Source organism: Haliotis asinina, chromosome 1 (genome assembly GCF_037392515.1).
Source record: "Haliotis asinina isolate JCU_RB_2024 chromosome 1, JCU_Hal_asi_v2, whole genome shotgun sequence".
Lineage (NCBI taxonomy): Eukaryota > Metazoa > Mollusca > Gastropoda > Lepetellida > Haliotidae > Haliotis > Haliotis asinina.
In genome coordinates, this window is record NC_090280.1 from 99,521,177 (window position 1) to 99,535,817 (window position 14,641).

Below are 14,641 nucleotides of genomic sequence, written 5' to 3' on the forward strand. Positions count from 1 at the left end.
CAACATTAATTCATGAGGAACATTCTGTTATATTTTGTTTTTCATAGTTAACTCTTAGTTTGCATTGCAGAAAGACATGAGCTCAGATTTGTTGGAACAGAGCCACATAAAACTGTTGTCACACTTCTTCTGTCTAATGTTGTTTGCAGACCCAGTTGCCAGGCCGGCCCTGCCTTCTCACCAACCCCTGCTCAATGGATCCCAACATTCCCAGTCTACCGTACGACCTGACCCTGCCCATGGCTATGTCCACAACATGTCTGGTGATGCCATTCCTAGGAGTCAGCCATCAGCACCTCTGTCACTTCCAAGGTATGTTTTGTGTATTACTCAAAGGGCTCAATGATGTCCACAAGCCCACTCAACCGGTTGGTTGCCTATTCATTGCTGGATGTACAGAGACCTGTTTCAAAGTCATTGAGACCCGTGAAGGTCGGGGGTAGAATTGGCCTTCAGCAAACCATTCTTGCTACAAAAGGCGACTATGCTTGTTGTAAGAGGTGACTAGCGGGATTGGTTGGTCAGGCTCTCTGACTTGGTTGACACATGTCATCGGTCCCCAGTTGTGCTACTGCTGTCGATCACTGGATTGTCTGGTCCAGACATTATTATGTAGAGATTGCCGCCATACAGCTCTAATGTTGCTGAGTGCAGGTTGAAACTTAACTTACTCAGTCAGTCAGTCATTTAAATGATAACGATGGACATTTATAAAGCACCTGTATCTACTTACTTGTGTATGCTCAAGATGCTAAGACATCATTACACTGGTTACCCCAAGCCGCCGTGAGGCACTAGAAGGTGAACAGTCATGACTTATCCCACCAGGTACACATTCACTGACGGGTGAACAGAGGCATTTTTTAACTCATTTGCCTTAGGTGAGACCACATGTGTCACGTGTGCTTAGTTGCAGGGCAGGACTGAAGTCCTAGTAAATCTGTAAAACCTCAAACGTGGTGACCCATCCAAGAACTCTCCTTACCAGCTTTGCTTAACTTCAACTGATTTGCTCTATGCACACGATCACATACCACCTCATTTGCCTAAGGAAACACCATATATGACTTGTGTTTCAGTGTGATTAAGATGTGAAGTCCAAGAAACTACATCTCGTCGAACAAAGTAACATTGTGAACAGTCCTAGGTGTAAGATGCATATACTTCCGTGACTACTTCCATGATTCTAAGCAGAGTTTCATATGTCGTGATTACAGATCTTCAAGTCAGTCTCCTGATGATGACACCAGCTCTGTTGGTGCCGTTGTCAACCTTCCTCGGAAACAAACAACCAAGTTCTCATCGGAGAATCCTGCTATTGACAAGGGTGACCGGGAGTACGAGGAGACTCAGTACCCAGATGGGAAGGTTAGTCATTATGGTACATACTGTGGTATTTGGCATGTACTTGCTCCACATGCCAGAGTGCATTCTGCACACATTTATTGTAGCGCAGTGCTGATCATACTTTCACTGTTGTAAATAGCATATTAACAATCGTAAGACTTTCAGTTCAAAGTAGTTTAGAAATTAGACTATGGTAATTTCTTTTTTCAAATCTTTCCACAGCACTGGTTCTCAGAGTATGTAGCTAAGAGCTTGAACATGATATGCTTGTTTACTTTGTCATTATTTTGTTTGCTGTTTGTAGCAAACTTGAAACAATGAAAACTGGTTCAGAATGATACTCCTTGGCGCTGTCTGTCAGATAGTGTCCAGAGTTTCACTTCTATTTAGTCATCTCAGGCAAATGAATTGGCTTTTATTTCAAGGCCTAGTGAGACTCACACTAATCCAAACCCTTAGTATTTTAAATGTCTTAAGTTAAATAAGCACAGCCATCAAAGGCCTGTACCAAACGATGATTGTTCAAAATATCAATCACTGGATTGTCTCATCCAAGCTTGATGTTTTAGAAGTTGTCATTATATAGAACATCATTGTGTATGAATCTGTGAACCAATGTCAAATGTCCACAGGTGGAGAGAACATACAGTAATGGGGCCCGTGAAATACTTTTTGCCAATGGAACTCGGAAGGAGATCTCATCAGATGGCCAGTCAATCATTGTGTCCTTCTTTAATGGCGACATTAAACAGATCTTCCCAGACCAACGAGTGGTGAGTGACATTTTAGCCAAGTACAGTCTTTGTACACATCCCATACTGTATAATGCTGGAATAGAAGTTAACATAGTGTGGTTTCTCTCTGAACAGTAAGGAGCCCATGTAATCAGCCCCTGAAAGGAGAATCGCCAGAGTCATGTTTACTTTTTTGCAGGTTTCAGGTGATTATATGACTGCTTTTTTTGTTGTTGTTTTAGGTGTATTTCTATGCTGACGCTCAAACCACCCACACAACTTACCCTGACGGACTGGAAATCCTGCAGTTTCAGAAGTAAGCTTTACCAACTTTATCACTTGCCATTTATTTAGGTGTTGTCAGTTGTCATTTGTGCTGTCAGTTGTCATTGTGTGTTGTTAGTTACCATTATTTTAGCCGCCTGTTGTCTTTAGGTTTGTCCGTTGTCATTGTTTTTTGTCAGTTGTCATTATGAGTTGTCAGTTGTCACTAGGTCTTATCAGTTGTCATTATGTGTTGTCAGTTGTCATTGTGTGTTGTCTATTGTCTTTGTGTGTCACTTGTTAATTGTTCTCATTTGACATTGTGTGTTGTCGTTATATGTTGTCATTATGATTTGTCAGCTGTCAGTTATCACAAGGTCTCATCAGTTGTCATTATGTGTTGTCAGTTGGTGTTGTCTGTTGTCTTGAAGTGTTATCAGTTGTCATTTGTTGTCAGTTGTCATTAGGTGTTGTCAGTTGTCATTAGGTTGTTCTCATTGTGTTTCGTCAGTTGCCATTGTGTATTGTCAGTTGTCATTGTGTATCATTAGTTGTCATTGTGTATTGTCAGTTACCATTGTGTATTGTCAGTTGTCATTGTGTCTTATTTGCCATTGTGTATTATCAGTTGTCATTGTGTATTGTCAGTTGCCATTGTGTATTGTCAGTTGTCATTGTGTGCTGCAGGTTGTATTAAGTATCTAATGTCTGGAAATGTCATTTGGTACTGACCATGATACAGGATGGGTTCAAAAGTAAAAATTTAGGGCATATTTTGTTGTATTTTGTTTTATATTATTTTTACAAAACTGTCCAGCAAAGTTAGATTTTCACTCAATCAGGGAGTCATCTTCAGTCACCTAAAGACTTGAAAGTTATAAAATATGAAAAACATTGTGGGCCAGGATTTATATGTAAATTGATTCAAAATGCCCTCCTTCTTATAATCACAGCAACCAGATAGAAAAGCACTACCCAGATGGCACAAAGGAGATCACATTCCCAGACCAAACTATCAAGTATCTGTTTCCGAATGGGTCCGAGGAGAGCATCTTCCCAGATGGTACTGTGATACGCGTCGAGAAATCAGGAGACAAGACCATGGAGTTTCCAAATGGACAGCGAGAGATACATACGGAGGCTTTCAAAGTATGTCAGATTTTATCAGGGTGATACAGCAGGGCGATGGTGGGGGGGGGGGGACAGCTGCGTCCCCCTGAAGTTGATAGTGCCCCCCACCTCTATTAAGAAAAGTTAAAGGTCACATGCAACGTAAAACACAACTTTGCAGATTCTGATACCTTTCGGTATGCACTTACCGAAACAAATCATAAAAAATGTCAATTCAACCTATAAAGTTGAAAAAAACGAGATGAAAAAAAAGCCCACGAAATCGGAGTTCAAACGTTTCACTAAATTCCCCCCAGCGCTGGGGGGAAAACTGGTTTCAATAGCTCTGCTGCGCTGCGTCCATAAAGCATGCGCAGTGAATAGGTTCGCGGAGCTTGAAACAGTATGCATGCCCAGCGTCTGAGGTCGTGAGCAGTAGTCTAATCTTGGTTGTGTACACAAACAAGTACATAATCTACTCGTTACGTAAAAAACCTTGTTGATTGTGGTAAGCAGTCTCTGTCACAGAGAAAGCTCAGTGTCTGGTTTATTCACACCTATATGTCTGCCTGACTGTCTGCTAAAGACAACATGCAATACACAGCTTCAATCATTGACCACGTGCAATTTGAACTTAACACCTATCAGACTTTACGACATAAAGAAAATAAGATGATTTATGACTCGTGCACCTGAGTCCCGTGTCTGCCACATTATGTAACTAGGCACGTGTGATACACATGACATGTTTTTATGTCTGTGGGTTGCAAACAAACTACATTCATTTTTTTCGGATGACTGGATCTGACGGAAACTGGTGCAAACTCTTGTCAGCTTCAAGTCCTGCTTTGTACTTGGACGAACGAGAGTTTCCAGTTCACCATCTCTGCTGAGATAATTTTTGATTGGATCAAACGAAAATTCAGAGAACATGTATTTTCCAAACCCAACATCTCTATACATTCTTCATGGATAACGACTTCTTTTAGTGTATATGATTTTGTTTGACAACAGTATATGAATCCATACTGAAACGACGCGTCAAATACACAAAAAGAAGTTGTTATCCATAAAGAATCTTACTTTCTTGTGACTGGCTATACTTCTAACATGCCCATCAAACAGATCATCTTTCTGTACACACAATGAACTCTCAGCATATCAGCAAATGAAACAGCCAATCGGAAGCTGTCGTTACACTTGAGTGCATATCCACTCCGCTATGACTGGGTTCGGTCTCCCGAGGGCTTCTTTTCGGGGAAAGTAATCCCAAGTCCAAAAAATTGCACTTTTGAATCGCGATTGTATGCTTATAATTTTGTTTATTTGTTTTTTTATAAGCAGCAATGTATATTATATGTCATGAATAAGTGATAAATGTGTTTTAATTATGTTTGATTTTTTGGTTGCATGTGACCTTTAACTACAGACCTGTACAGTAGGACATATAAGGGGAACCATACATGTACTGTATCTGGTCTGGCTTGTGGTTCAGTTGTCTGAGTTGCTGAGTTGTAGTTCTTTGCACAGAGTTGCATCCCCATGGTGAAACCGTAGATTGTGACTTCAAGCAAAGTGCTTGGGAGTTTCTCCAAACTTGTAGCCATGGAGAACTCGATCACTGTGATGTTTCAAGTGCAGATCTTAGGATGTATTGCACAGGTCTCATTTACTGAAAAACAATACTGTAACTGATATCTCTTGTTTCAGAGGAGGGAATATCCAGATGGCACCGTGAAGACTGTGTACCCTGATGGCCGCCAGGAGACTCGCTACTCGACAGGGCGGATACGACTCAAGGACAAGGACGGAAACGTCATCATGGATCGGATGTGTTGATAACGACTCCATACATCATGTTCATGATAGTTTTATATAAGGTGCCATATTCAGGCAGTTAAAGACTTCGCTTGCCATTGAAATGGACTGTGTTCTATTCCCAACAGGTACAAAGTGTGGGGTCCATGCTGTACCCTGCCATGATATTGCTGGAATATTACTACAAGTGACACAAAATGATACTCACTTGCTTACTGTTGAGGCTAGTAAGGCCTCTTTTACCACTGTAGTTGCACTGGTTACTGTAGGTGTCATCATCAATCAGCTGATGTGGAATGTATTGTGATAACATTGGATAAGTGAAAGGATTAAGTGACTCCTTGCCTCAGAACAGACTGGATGGACTGAAACCTTTACCTGTGGTATACATCAGCTTGGTATTTGTACACTGTCGTCCTGTATTGTGGAACTTGTTGAAGCCAGGCGTCTATCCAAAGTCTATATTCCTTCTTCGTACCTGATGCTTAACACAAATGTGCCCCCACCAGTGCAAGTCTGGTGTTTGAAAGCCTTCATGTCTACTGGATCTCATGGACAACCCCAAAATGCCTCCACCAAGATAAGCCTTTGTTTAGTGGTGCATATGGACAATGCAGATGCCTGTTCTGTTGTCCTTTCTGACCATGACAATTAAAGTGCTTCATGATGTTTGAAACAAGACAGTTTCAGTTACAGATAGAATATAGTTGCCTGTGACAATAAGTTTTGAACTAGTACATGTATGTAGCTGTTATCTGATTATTGCACGGAGCACATCAATGCCAGGTTTGCGTGAATGAGTGAAACATGTTAATATGTTTCAGTTTTCTATAGCCTCCTTTACATGGGGCATGACAAAATTTAAGATCAGAAATATTTATGTCTGGTTCCAGATGTCTGTGATAATCCTAGGTCACAAATTATTTTGCAAATGTTGAGGTGTCTAAACCTCTGTGTGATTGCCTTCATGTCCTCATTGTAGGTCTAAAGCTTTGGTGGTTTTTAAGTTGCAGCATGTTACTTGTGAAAAGGATCTGTAGTTCATGATGGAGGTATTGTCAGAAAGCAAGAATTTTTATGCATGTCAATTTCTTTATTGTGATGGACACAATGTTTCAGAGTATATTCTTACTCCATCAGGTGAAATGAAGACGGTTAATGAGGAGAGACTTGCTTCAGGGGAATATATAGAAAAGGTGTCAAAATAAAAAATTGTCTGAACATTTATGGAACATTTGGAGCATGTTATGAGGATTTTTGCTGCAAAACCATGACATGTCACAATTCAATCAAACACAAAAGTGTACTAAAAAAAATCAAGAACTCCCTATATTTCTTACTGCTGTTGTTACCATGAAGATATCATGTCTTTTTATATCTCTTCAGTAGGGAATTACACTGAAAATCTGTAATGTTCTGTGAGCCAAAAGAACCCCAACCATCCAGTATATCTTATGTTTATCGGGTGAACATTTGCTTTCCATGTTCAAATGACCTTGCTTCCTTGAATTAGCACTTTGTGATAAAAATTAAGAATTTTTATACCATATCCTACACACGGATTTTACCATCATGGACATCAAGTTACCATTTTACCACATAGTTTCTTAGTTATAAAATATAACACAAAGACAAGTAGCTTCATCTTACTTAAATATTATCAACAGGTTGTTACACATGCACAATTTCATGCCTCATAACTTGCCAGATTTCCAGGAGGTACATTCAAATCCATCTAATTGATTAAGAGTTATTTCAGTATCCAAATCCATCGAATTGACTATTTCAGAAGTCTATGAAAATGGAATGGCAGATGAATTGGGTAATTTCATATTCAATCGTTCAGGTTAAGGTTTGTATTGCAATCAATCTAATCAGAGAAATACAATTAAATGTTGGTGTTCAAACAGCCTTTACCCATTTAATAGAACAGTTAACCGTTCCTCCAATCAGTCTTGTCTGTATTTGTGTGTATATAAGATGAACATTTTAATGTGATTTTGTTGTACTCGGCTTCATGCAGGTGATAAATTGTATGTATCTCCACAAGTGCCTTGCAGCCAGTGTCAAATAAAACCTTTAAGATGAATAAACAAATCAAATTAAGACTATTGTTTCTTTCTTAGGATTGGTTTGGCAAAGTTCACAAATATTGTATGCATGTGGATGGATTTAAGGTTAAGACATTTCATAACCATTGACACCCCAGTTTCTTTTTCTCAGAAACTTTGTATTGCTGATCAGTGCAACACAAGCAAGTCACAACCATAAAAAAAAAAAGTTGTTTTAAATGTTTAGCTTCAAGAATAACCTTTGTATTTGAATAAGGGCTGATACAACATCTTGGATGATAAGCTAACCAATTTCATAGCAACCAATCTTAATCCTACACCGACATTCCACATGCAAGAGTATGGTTTTATGCCATCTATGGCAACATTGCAGTAGGAGACCCCAGAACTAGGCTTCACACATGCTTATGTGGACAGCAAACCCAGGTCTTCTCGAGACACCCAAGACCACTGACTCGGTGACTGTGATCAGTTACTATTACAGGTTTGAAAGGGGATAATCTGCCTTACAAGTTAAGATGCAAGAGGGGCTGACAATTCATTTAGATCAATAACTAAATATTTTTAGATTGACAATGGTTAACAAGAAAATGATCAAAAAGAAATTACATTTAACACCACTTGCTACACATTAATGCACGGAATACAAGCACAACAGCATCTATTTAACCATAGCCAATGAATTTAGACCAAACTGTACTGGTGAATAAAAACATAACTATCATACTGACAGTCAGTTGATATTCCTGATTATCTATCCTCAGTCTACTGTCCTAAAACACATTCAGCAGTTACTTGAAGTCCATAAATTTACTAAACAATTCATTTTTTTTACACTATCATGCATAACTTTAAGCAGAAAAGTAAATTTCAGTGTTTTAAGTGCATCCTGAACTTTCTTAAGCTGTTGCGGCCCATCCATGAGAAACTAGAAACATTAACACCATGTATCATCGTCAAGTCAATCATATCAATGTGAAGGCAAGTATTATTAGGAATGGCTCCATAGTAATTTCCTCAATGACTTGGAGAGTACTGAAATCTGTCCATGCATATATACAAGATGATGGTTCTAAATATGTCTCCTTCACAAAACAAATGTTCCTAACTGATATTTTAACTTGAACAATAAATCCAATTCAAATATTTTTAAACATACAAATTTTAATCTAGATTCTGAAATCGCTTTTGAAAGTATATCAAACATGCCATGTCACATTCCCACTGTTTTGAAAACATGCAACTAATGTGGTGCACTCCCACAATGGAGGTCATTCATTATTCAGACTCCAAATGGAGGTCAATCTAAGAATATTAAATGATGAAATACAATAACCTGAAATATAATACATCAAATTTATTTCACTTAAACATTTAAATACAATGCACCAGTCACATAATAGTAGTTTTTGTACAGATAATGTGCTTTTGAAAAATGTACATATAGTATCTGATGAATCTATCAAAATGCCTTCGCTTTACTTAGCACATTTAATAACTGTATCCACTTTTACCACAGTGAATAGAAACAGCGAACAAGCCTGGACTTGAATTGTCAGATCTCATTGTACTGATGCTGGACTTGAGCATGGTAATCTCCATCAGAATACACTGTATCCTCATTCTGACCAGTCCTTCCCTTCTAGTGTCCATTGTATGACAATATCCACTGGCTGTGTGTGATAGCCCCAGATTTCTTCAGTGGGACATGAATAGGCACCAAAAGAGTGAATCAGTAGGAACTTCAAATAGTGATCCAAAATAGCTTTACACTGGAGTTCAGTGCACAGAGGCATTTAAAGGATGATTGCGGAGATGAACATGCGCATATAGTTACTGAATTTAGTCCACAATGAAGTCATTATCACACTAGATATCGTCGTCATCCTCTGGCAGCGCAAGCCCTTGTGCCGTCTGAAATATCACAGGACATTTATGACACTGATGTAAAGTGCTTTTAAAGAACCACTAGGTACAAAGCTTTCAGATGGCATTCAGAAATGAGCGAGTTCATGGATATCAACTTCAGTATTATGAACATAATTGAAAGTATACTATTACTCAATCATGACGAATGAATAACTTAGAAGCAGATAGCTATACAAGCAAGTGTATAGCAAGTACATGCAAGTACATGCAAAACATCATCAGTGATAACATGGTGTCAACTTCAAAAGGGAAGAGAGTAGCATTGTGGCACATTGAAAACAGGTATATTTAGTTCAAACTACACTAAATTCAATTTGGAAACGAAACTGCAGCTTTCAGCTTAAGTTTTGCATTTTAGTTATTTTTTATCTGACTGATCACAATGGAAAGTGTTCAAAATTAATGGTAAAGCATGCACTGACAGTGTTCATGAAATCTTGTAAGATGTGAAATCAACATAATATACAAGTAAACAATATTAGCTGCCACAAGTAATGTTCATAAAATGATGGTTACGAATTCTCTGCATCAGACAGCATTGCACTTATGGTCAATAGTATACGTATACTGTGGCTCACCTTCAACTCTTCCTCATATTTTTCCTTCAGCTCCTCATCCATTTGAACCTCTGGGGGCTGCAGAGCAGGCATGGCTACAAACTCCAGGTTGGGGTCGCCCACCAGTTTACGTGCCAACCACAGGAATGGCTTCTCAAAGTTGTAGTTACTCTTAGCCGAGACATCATAGTACTGAAATATTGGTTTGAAAGTTAGAGCTGATCCATCAACAATCTCAAGGACAAATCTGCTTTCATTCCAGAATTTCATTCATTAGAAATAATCTATAAGGTAGGGACAGCTAAGTTATCAGACAATTGTACTGCTCAACTACATTGGTGAATCATTACTTCCATGGTAGCATTGCGTAAGGCTGCATTATTATTAATACTCTTATTGGTATCACAGCAACCTGAACAAAAATATTTGGACCAGACAAGCATGTGACTGACATCTTAAGCAAAGCTTCACATATTATGTTTAGGTGATGTAATAGAAAAATCATTTATTTTAACTACTTTTGTCATTCAAACACTTTGACAAACATGAACCCACACTGCTTTAGCTATGCCAAATTGTCTATGTTCAATACTTGTGGATTCCATGGAGTAAGGTATACCTGCAAGTTCTTCTTCCTATGGAAGGTGATGGTCTTGGCTTTCACTTTCCTGTCCTTGATATCCACTTTGTTGCCACACAGAACAATTGGCACACTTTCACACACACGAACTAAGTCTCTATGCCAGTTAGGAACATTCTTATATGTCACACGAGATGTTACATCAAACATGATAATGGCACATTGTCCTGTAAAAACAAAATACATCAGGATTAACACATGTCACATTGCAAACACCAGGGGTTTACAAACGAAGCAGCAACTAAGGACTTAACTCAAATAGCTTCTTATTTTATGTCTGATCACTTAGAACAGTCTAGTTATCACTAATATTAAACCATACATACACATGTATATTAATCCTCATCCTCATAACAATAACCTAACAATTTTACTAAGATGAAATTTTGTACCCCATCTTCAAACGGTAAAGACATCAACATTCTGGTACTAAAGGTCTAGTACTTTTATGGCACACCATCGCGTAGTGGAAGGGTATGTTTGGCTGTGGGGACATGTTATTTTACTATTCTGTGGGAACAAAGCACAGGTTTCCATAGTATTCTGTGTTGAGGGAGAGAAGCAAGGGAAGTAGAGGAAAAATCATTTTAGAAACTGGCAATGTTGCATTTTATCTTACCCTGTATATAATAGCCATCTCTAAGACCACCAAACTTCTCCTGTCCTGCTGTATCCCATACATTGAATTTGATCGGCCCTCTGTTTGTGTGGAACACAAGTGGATGCACTTCTACACCAAGTGTTGCTGTGGAACAGAAGTAAAACATTCCATGCAATCCCAATGTAAGCTGCAAAGCACCAGTTAGAACATGAAGAAACTAATTGTTAAGACATCAGTGTCCAGATGTTTTCAGCTAAACCATATCAGATTTAATTAGTAAAAGAGCATAAAGGAACTTCAGAGTTAATCAAACCAAGATAGTTTAACTAAAAATCCTACTTCGTGGCACTAACAGTACTTAATTGGTTTCTTGTTTAACACTCCACTCAGAAGTATGGCAGTAGTCTATAAATAATAGAGTGTGGACCTGAACAATATAGTGATAAACATCATGGTCATCTATCCATACAATTGCGATACAATGAAATGTGTTGACAAAGGCGGCAAGCATGACCACCCCATCCCCTTTAAGACAAGCATACGTATCAGAGGAGTAAACACAGCCATGCCTGAACAAGGTGATAGACAAGACTTTTTAGCACTTGCAAGAGTAAGCATATAAACAAAGACTCACCAACATATTTCTTTTCAAATTCTCCTGTCATGTGTCGCTTGACGAATGTTGTTTTACCTACACCACCATCTCCTACCAAAACAAGCTGCAACAGATGAAAAGTCAAATGGTTTCATTGGCAGAAAAGAAAGACTAATGTTGAAAAAATTACAAATCACAAATTAACCAATCTGTGCATCCATTGTCTCAGTTCAACAAAAGTCCAAAACTGGAAAAAACAGTGCCCTATTTAATCATCACTATTCCGAGTGGGACTCGAGTACAAAAACCACAATCATGTAGAGAGGTTACAATTTGAGGATAATCCCTAAAATCATGAAAATGGGTAATCACTTTGTGTTTACCTTAAACTGGACAAGTTCTGCCAGCTGACACTGCTGCATTTCTGCCATTGTTACCTGAAATAAAAAAAGAAGAAACAAGTCAGAAAATCTGAAAAAAATATATATCCTGGGATTAAAAGTCACAAATGGTACACAAACCACGTTCTCCAAAGCTTGGGAGATAAAAAACAGCAATGTCATAACTAATAAGTCATATTATGTGTCCAAATCAAATCAGTTGGGAGTAAACTAAAGGAGCAACTTGTCTTCATGAGTCCATCTGTTACACAATGTATGTCATTATTGTGGAAAGTCCACAGTCATGTGACATTCTGACACCAAATGAAGTAACAGAATGCTGTCTACACATTTATGTTAACATATCTGTCACAATCATTTCCCATTAAACCTGACAGAATTATTTATTCTCCCATAAACTAAGTATCCATTATTATCCATTCAAGTAATATCATTTGAAATTATGGGGGGTGGGAGGAGGAGAGAGAAAATACAGGTAGCAGTCTTTCCTATCCATCTGATTTTTGAGAAAGTTGGGTTAAGCTGACATTATGTGTTTTTCTTTGTGTTACTATTTGCAATATGGCAGGGTGCACCAGCCAGGAGCTTCCCCCATGTTTGGGGAACTTGCCTTTAGCATGACGCAACCTTTTTAACCACTAAGATAATGCTACATAGCACAACAAAGCTCTCTTGTATTATGTACGGTCTTGAATTTACAAATTTGTATATATTTATATTTGAGTACAAACAACAAAATGAAAGATATGTCAAGTAAATTAGTCACATTGGGGTCACCTCATAATTTTCTGGAGATCACCAAGTTGAACTCAAGAAACCTATGGAGTCAGTTATACATGTGCTCATGTCTACATAAACTGTCAGTTTCTTTGTTTAAGAAAATCAACTCACACAAAGACAATATAAAGACTTTGTTCCACTCATCCAGGGAACACTAACAACGTACAGACGGCGTATTGCATCAGATAAGAACTTACATGTTAAAATAACACACAACAGAGATATTTTAGTTGGCATGCCTAGAGGTGGAACTTCTTTAGCCTGGTTCAAAACATGTCTGAAATACTAACATGGTGCATCTCGTCTTGACAAACTGTACAGTGCACATTTCATAAGTCTGATATCTCTAATCTACGCGCCTCAACAGAAACCTACTTACATCTTAGTCATATCAAATACCATCACAATCATACTGTTGAATCAGAGGATGGGCAAGTCATCGAAACACTAACTTCCGAGCCCTGAGCTATTTTTGTTCTAGCTATTTCAAATGAAACGTCCCTGTAATTAACACAAAACGTAAAGATCAGCTCAAACTGGAAGGCTATTTATCAATTTAAACATTCGGTTTTAACTCTTTATGGCCCTCTTTACATTTATAATGTAAACCCAAGATCGAGGATATAAATTCAGAATGATGGCTTTTTTGTGCAGCACAAAACGGAAGGTGATAAGTAATTTACTCTACATTACAAAAAAATGTACAATGACACATGATAACGACGTGGGTTCTGTTGAGAGAATGTAAACTATAACATAGAAAAACCGCCTAGGTTTTCACCACACTAGCCTCCATCACCAGATTCGAATGGAAAATTCCATGCCGTCATCAGATGAAAGAAATCAAGAAAATCCCTGTAAGAGTTTTAGGGAACACTCTACTTTACCTTGGGTTCACATACAAATAGTTGAAGCCATTTCAGACTGAAGATGCCTTCGATTGAATACCGATCTACCTACCTTTACTTTTAGAGGACGACTGAAGAATGATAGCGCAAGTCTCTCAGGCAGTTTGAACCGGTTTTGGCGCGCAATGTCCGTATATACGGAAGTTGACTGGTTATCTCCCTTATACGATCAGCTGCTCTGGTCGGACGTAGGTGTTGATAATCACTGCTTGAGGGTGTCTGATGTTGATTTGTCGTCTTCTTTGGACAATAATGAAATTTTAAATTACTTACAGACATTCGTCTGATATGTAGCTGTGAAAAACTGGCTTTCCAGAAGTGTTTGAATCCTGTAGTAACAAAGATCAATGAAGGACACTTTGGCGCCAAATCTGTCACAACAACCAACCATTATATATGTACGTTACGTAAGGGCCTGATGATTATGGTGGGCGTGTGTGGTGGGGTGCTGTGTGACACGTCTGGTTGGCGTAAATTAAAATCAGGAGACGCAAGGATTTGTTTCCATAACCAACGAACATGATCCTTTGGTGATTTCACAGTCACATCATTGCATAATTTATCGTGCGAATTCTAGGCTCTGTATCTGACAGAAAAAACGCTCAGTAAACGTCATCATTCCATTTCACATGTGCCATAGCCACTTAGGGCGTATGGAAAAAGACCTAGGCCTCAGACTATATACCCCGTTTACAGTCAGTAAACGGTATATCTAGGCGGGGTTGAATTTATATCGTATAAGCGAGAATTTATGGATGTTGCATGTTTATTTTGAGAGAAACGACGTCTGGTAGGAAATTCTTACTCCGTCGTCAGGTGGAAGGACCATGAAATAAAGCAGCTCACATCCACAATAAATTCTCGCCTTTGTGACATAACTCGTTT

The 14,641-nt window shown here is 38.5% G+C and overlaps 2 protein-coding genes across 3 annotated transcripts in view; one reads left to right on the forward strand and one right to left on the reverse strand.

Moving 5' to 3' along the window:
• Positions 1–7,379, forward strand: part of LOC137256480 (centromere protein J-like) — a 34,004-nt gene extending 26,625 nt beyond the window's left edge. For both annotated transcript variants that reach the window (XM_067794319.1, XM_067794327.1), the window contains 6 exons: positions 150–312; positions 1,218–1,368; positions 1,980–2,120; positions 2,324–2,397; positions 3,299–3,494; positions 5,166–7,379. In XM_067794319.1, the coding sequence (XP_067650420.1) occupies positions 150–312; positions 1,218–1,368; positions 1,980–2,120; positions 2,324–2,397; positions 3,299–3,494; positions 5,166–5,294 (854 nt within the window). In that variant the 3' untranslated portion in view covers positions 5,295–7,379. The remainder of the gene's footprint in view (positions 1–149; positions 313–1,217; positions 1,369–1,979; positions 2,121–2,323; positions 2,398–3,298; positions 3,495–5,165) is intronic.
• Positions 7,380–8,687: 1,308 nt separating this feature from the next.
• Positions 8,688–13,960, reverse strand: LOC137256497 (GTP-binding nuclear protein Ran). Its single transcript, XM_067794336.1, has 7 exons — positions 13,809–13,960; positions 12,051–12,104; positions 11,707–11,791; positions 11,091–11,216; positions 10,451–10,638; positions 9,853–10,023; positions 8,688–9,259 (listed from the first exon to the last, which is right to left on the reverse strand). Exons 2-7 carry the CDS (start codon positions 12,096–12,098, stop codon positions 9,215–9,217), a joined length of 663 nt encoding a protein of 220 aa, XP_067650437.1. The 5' UTR covers positions 12,099–12,104; positions 13,809–13,960; the 3' UTR covers positions 8,688–9,214.
• Between the last annotated feature and the right edge of the window lie 681 nt (positions 13,961–14,641).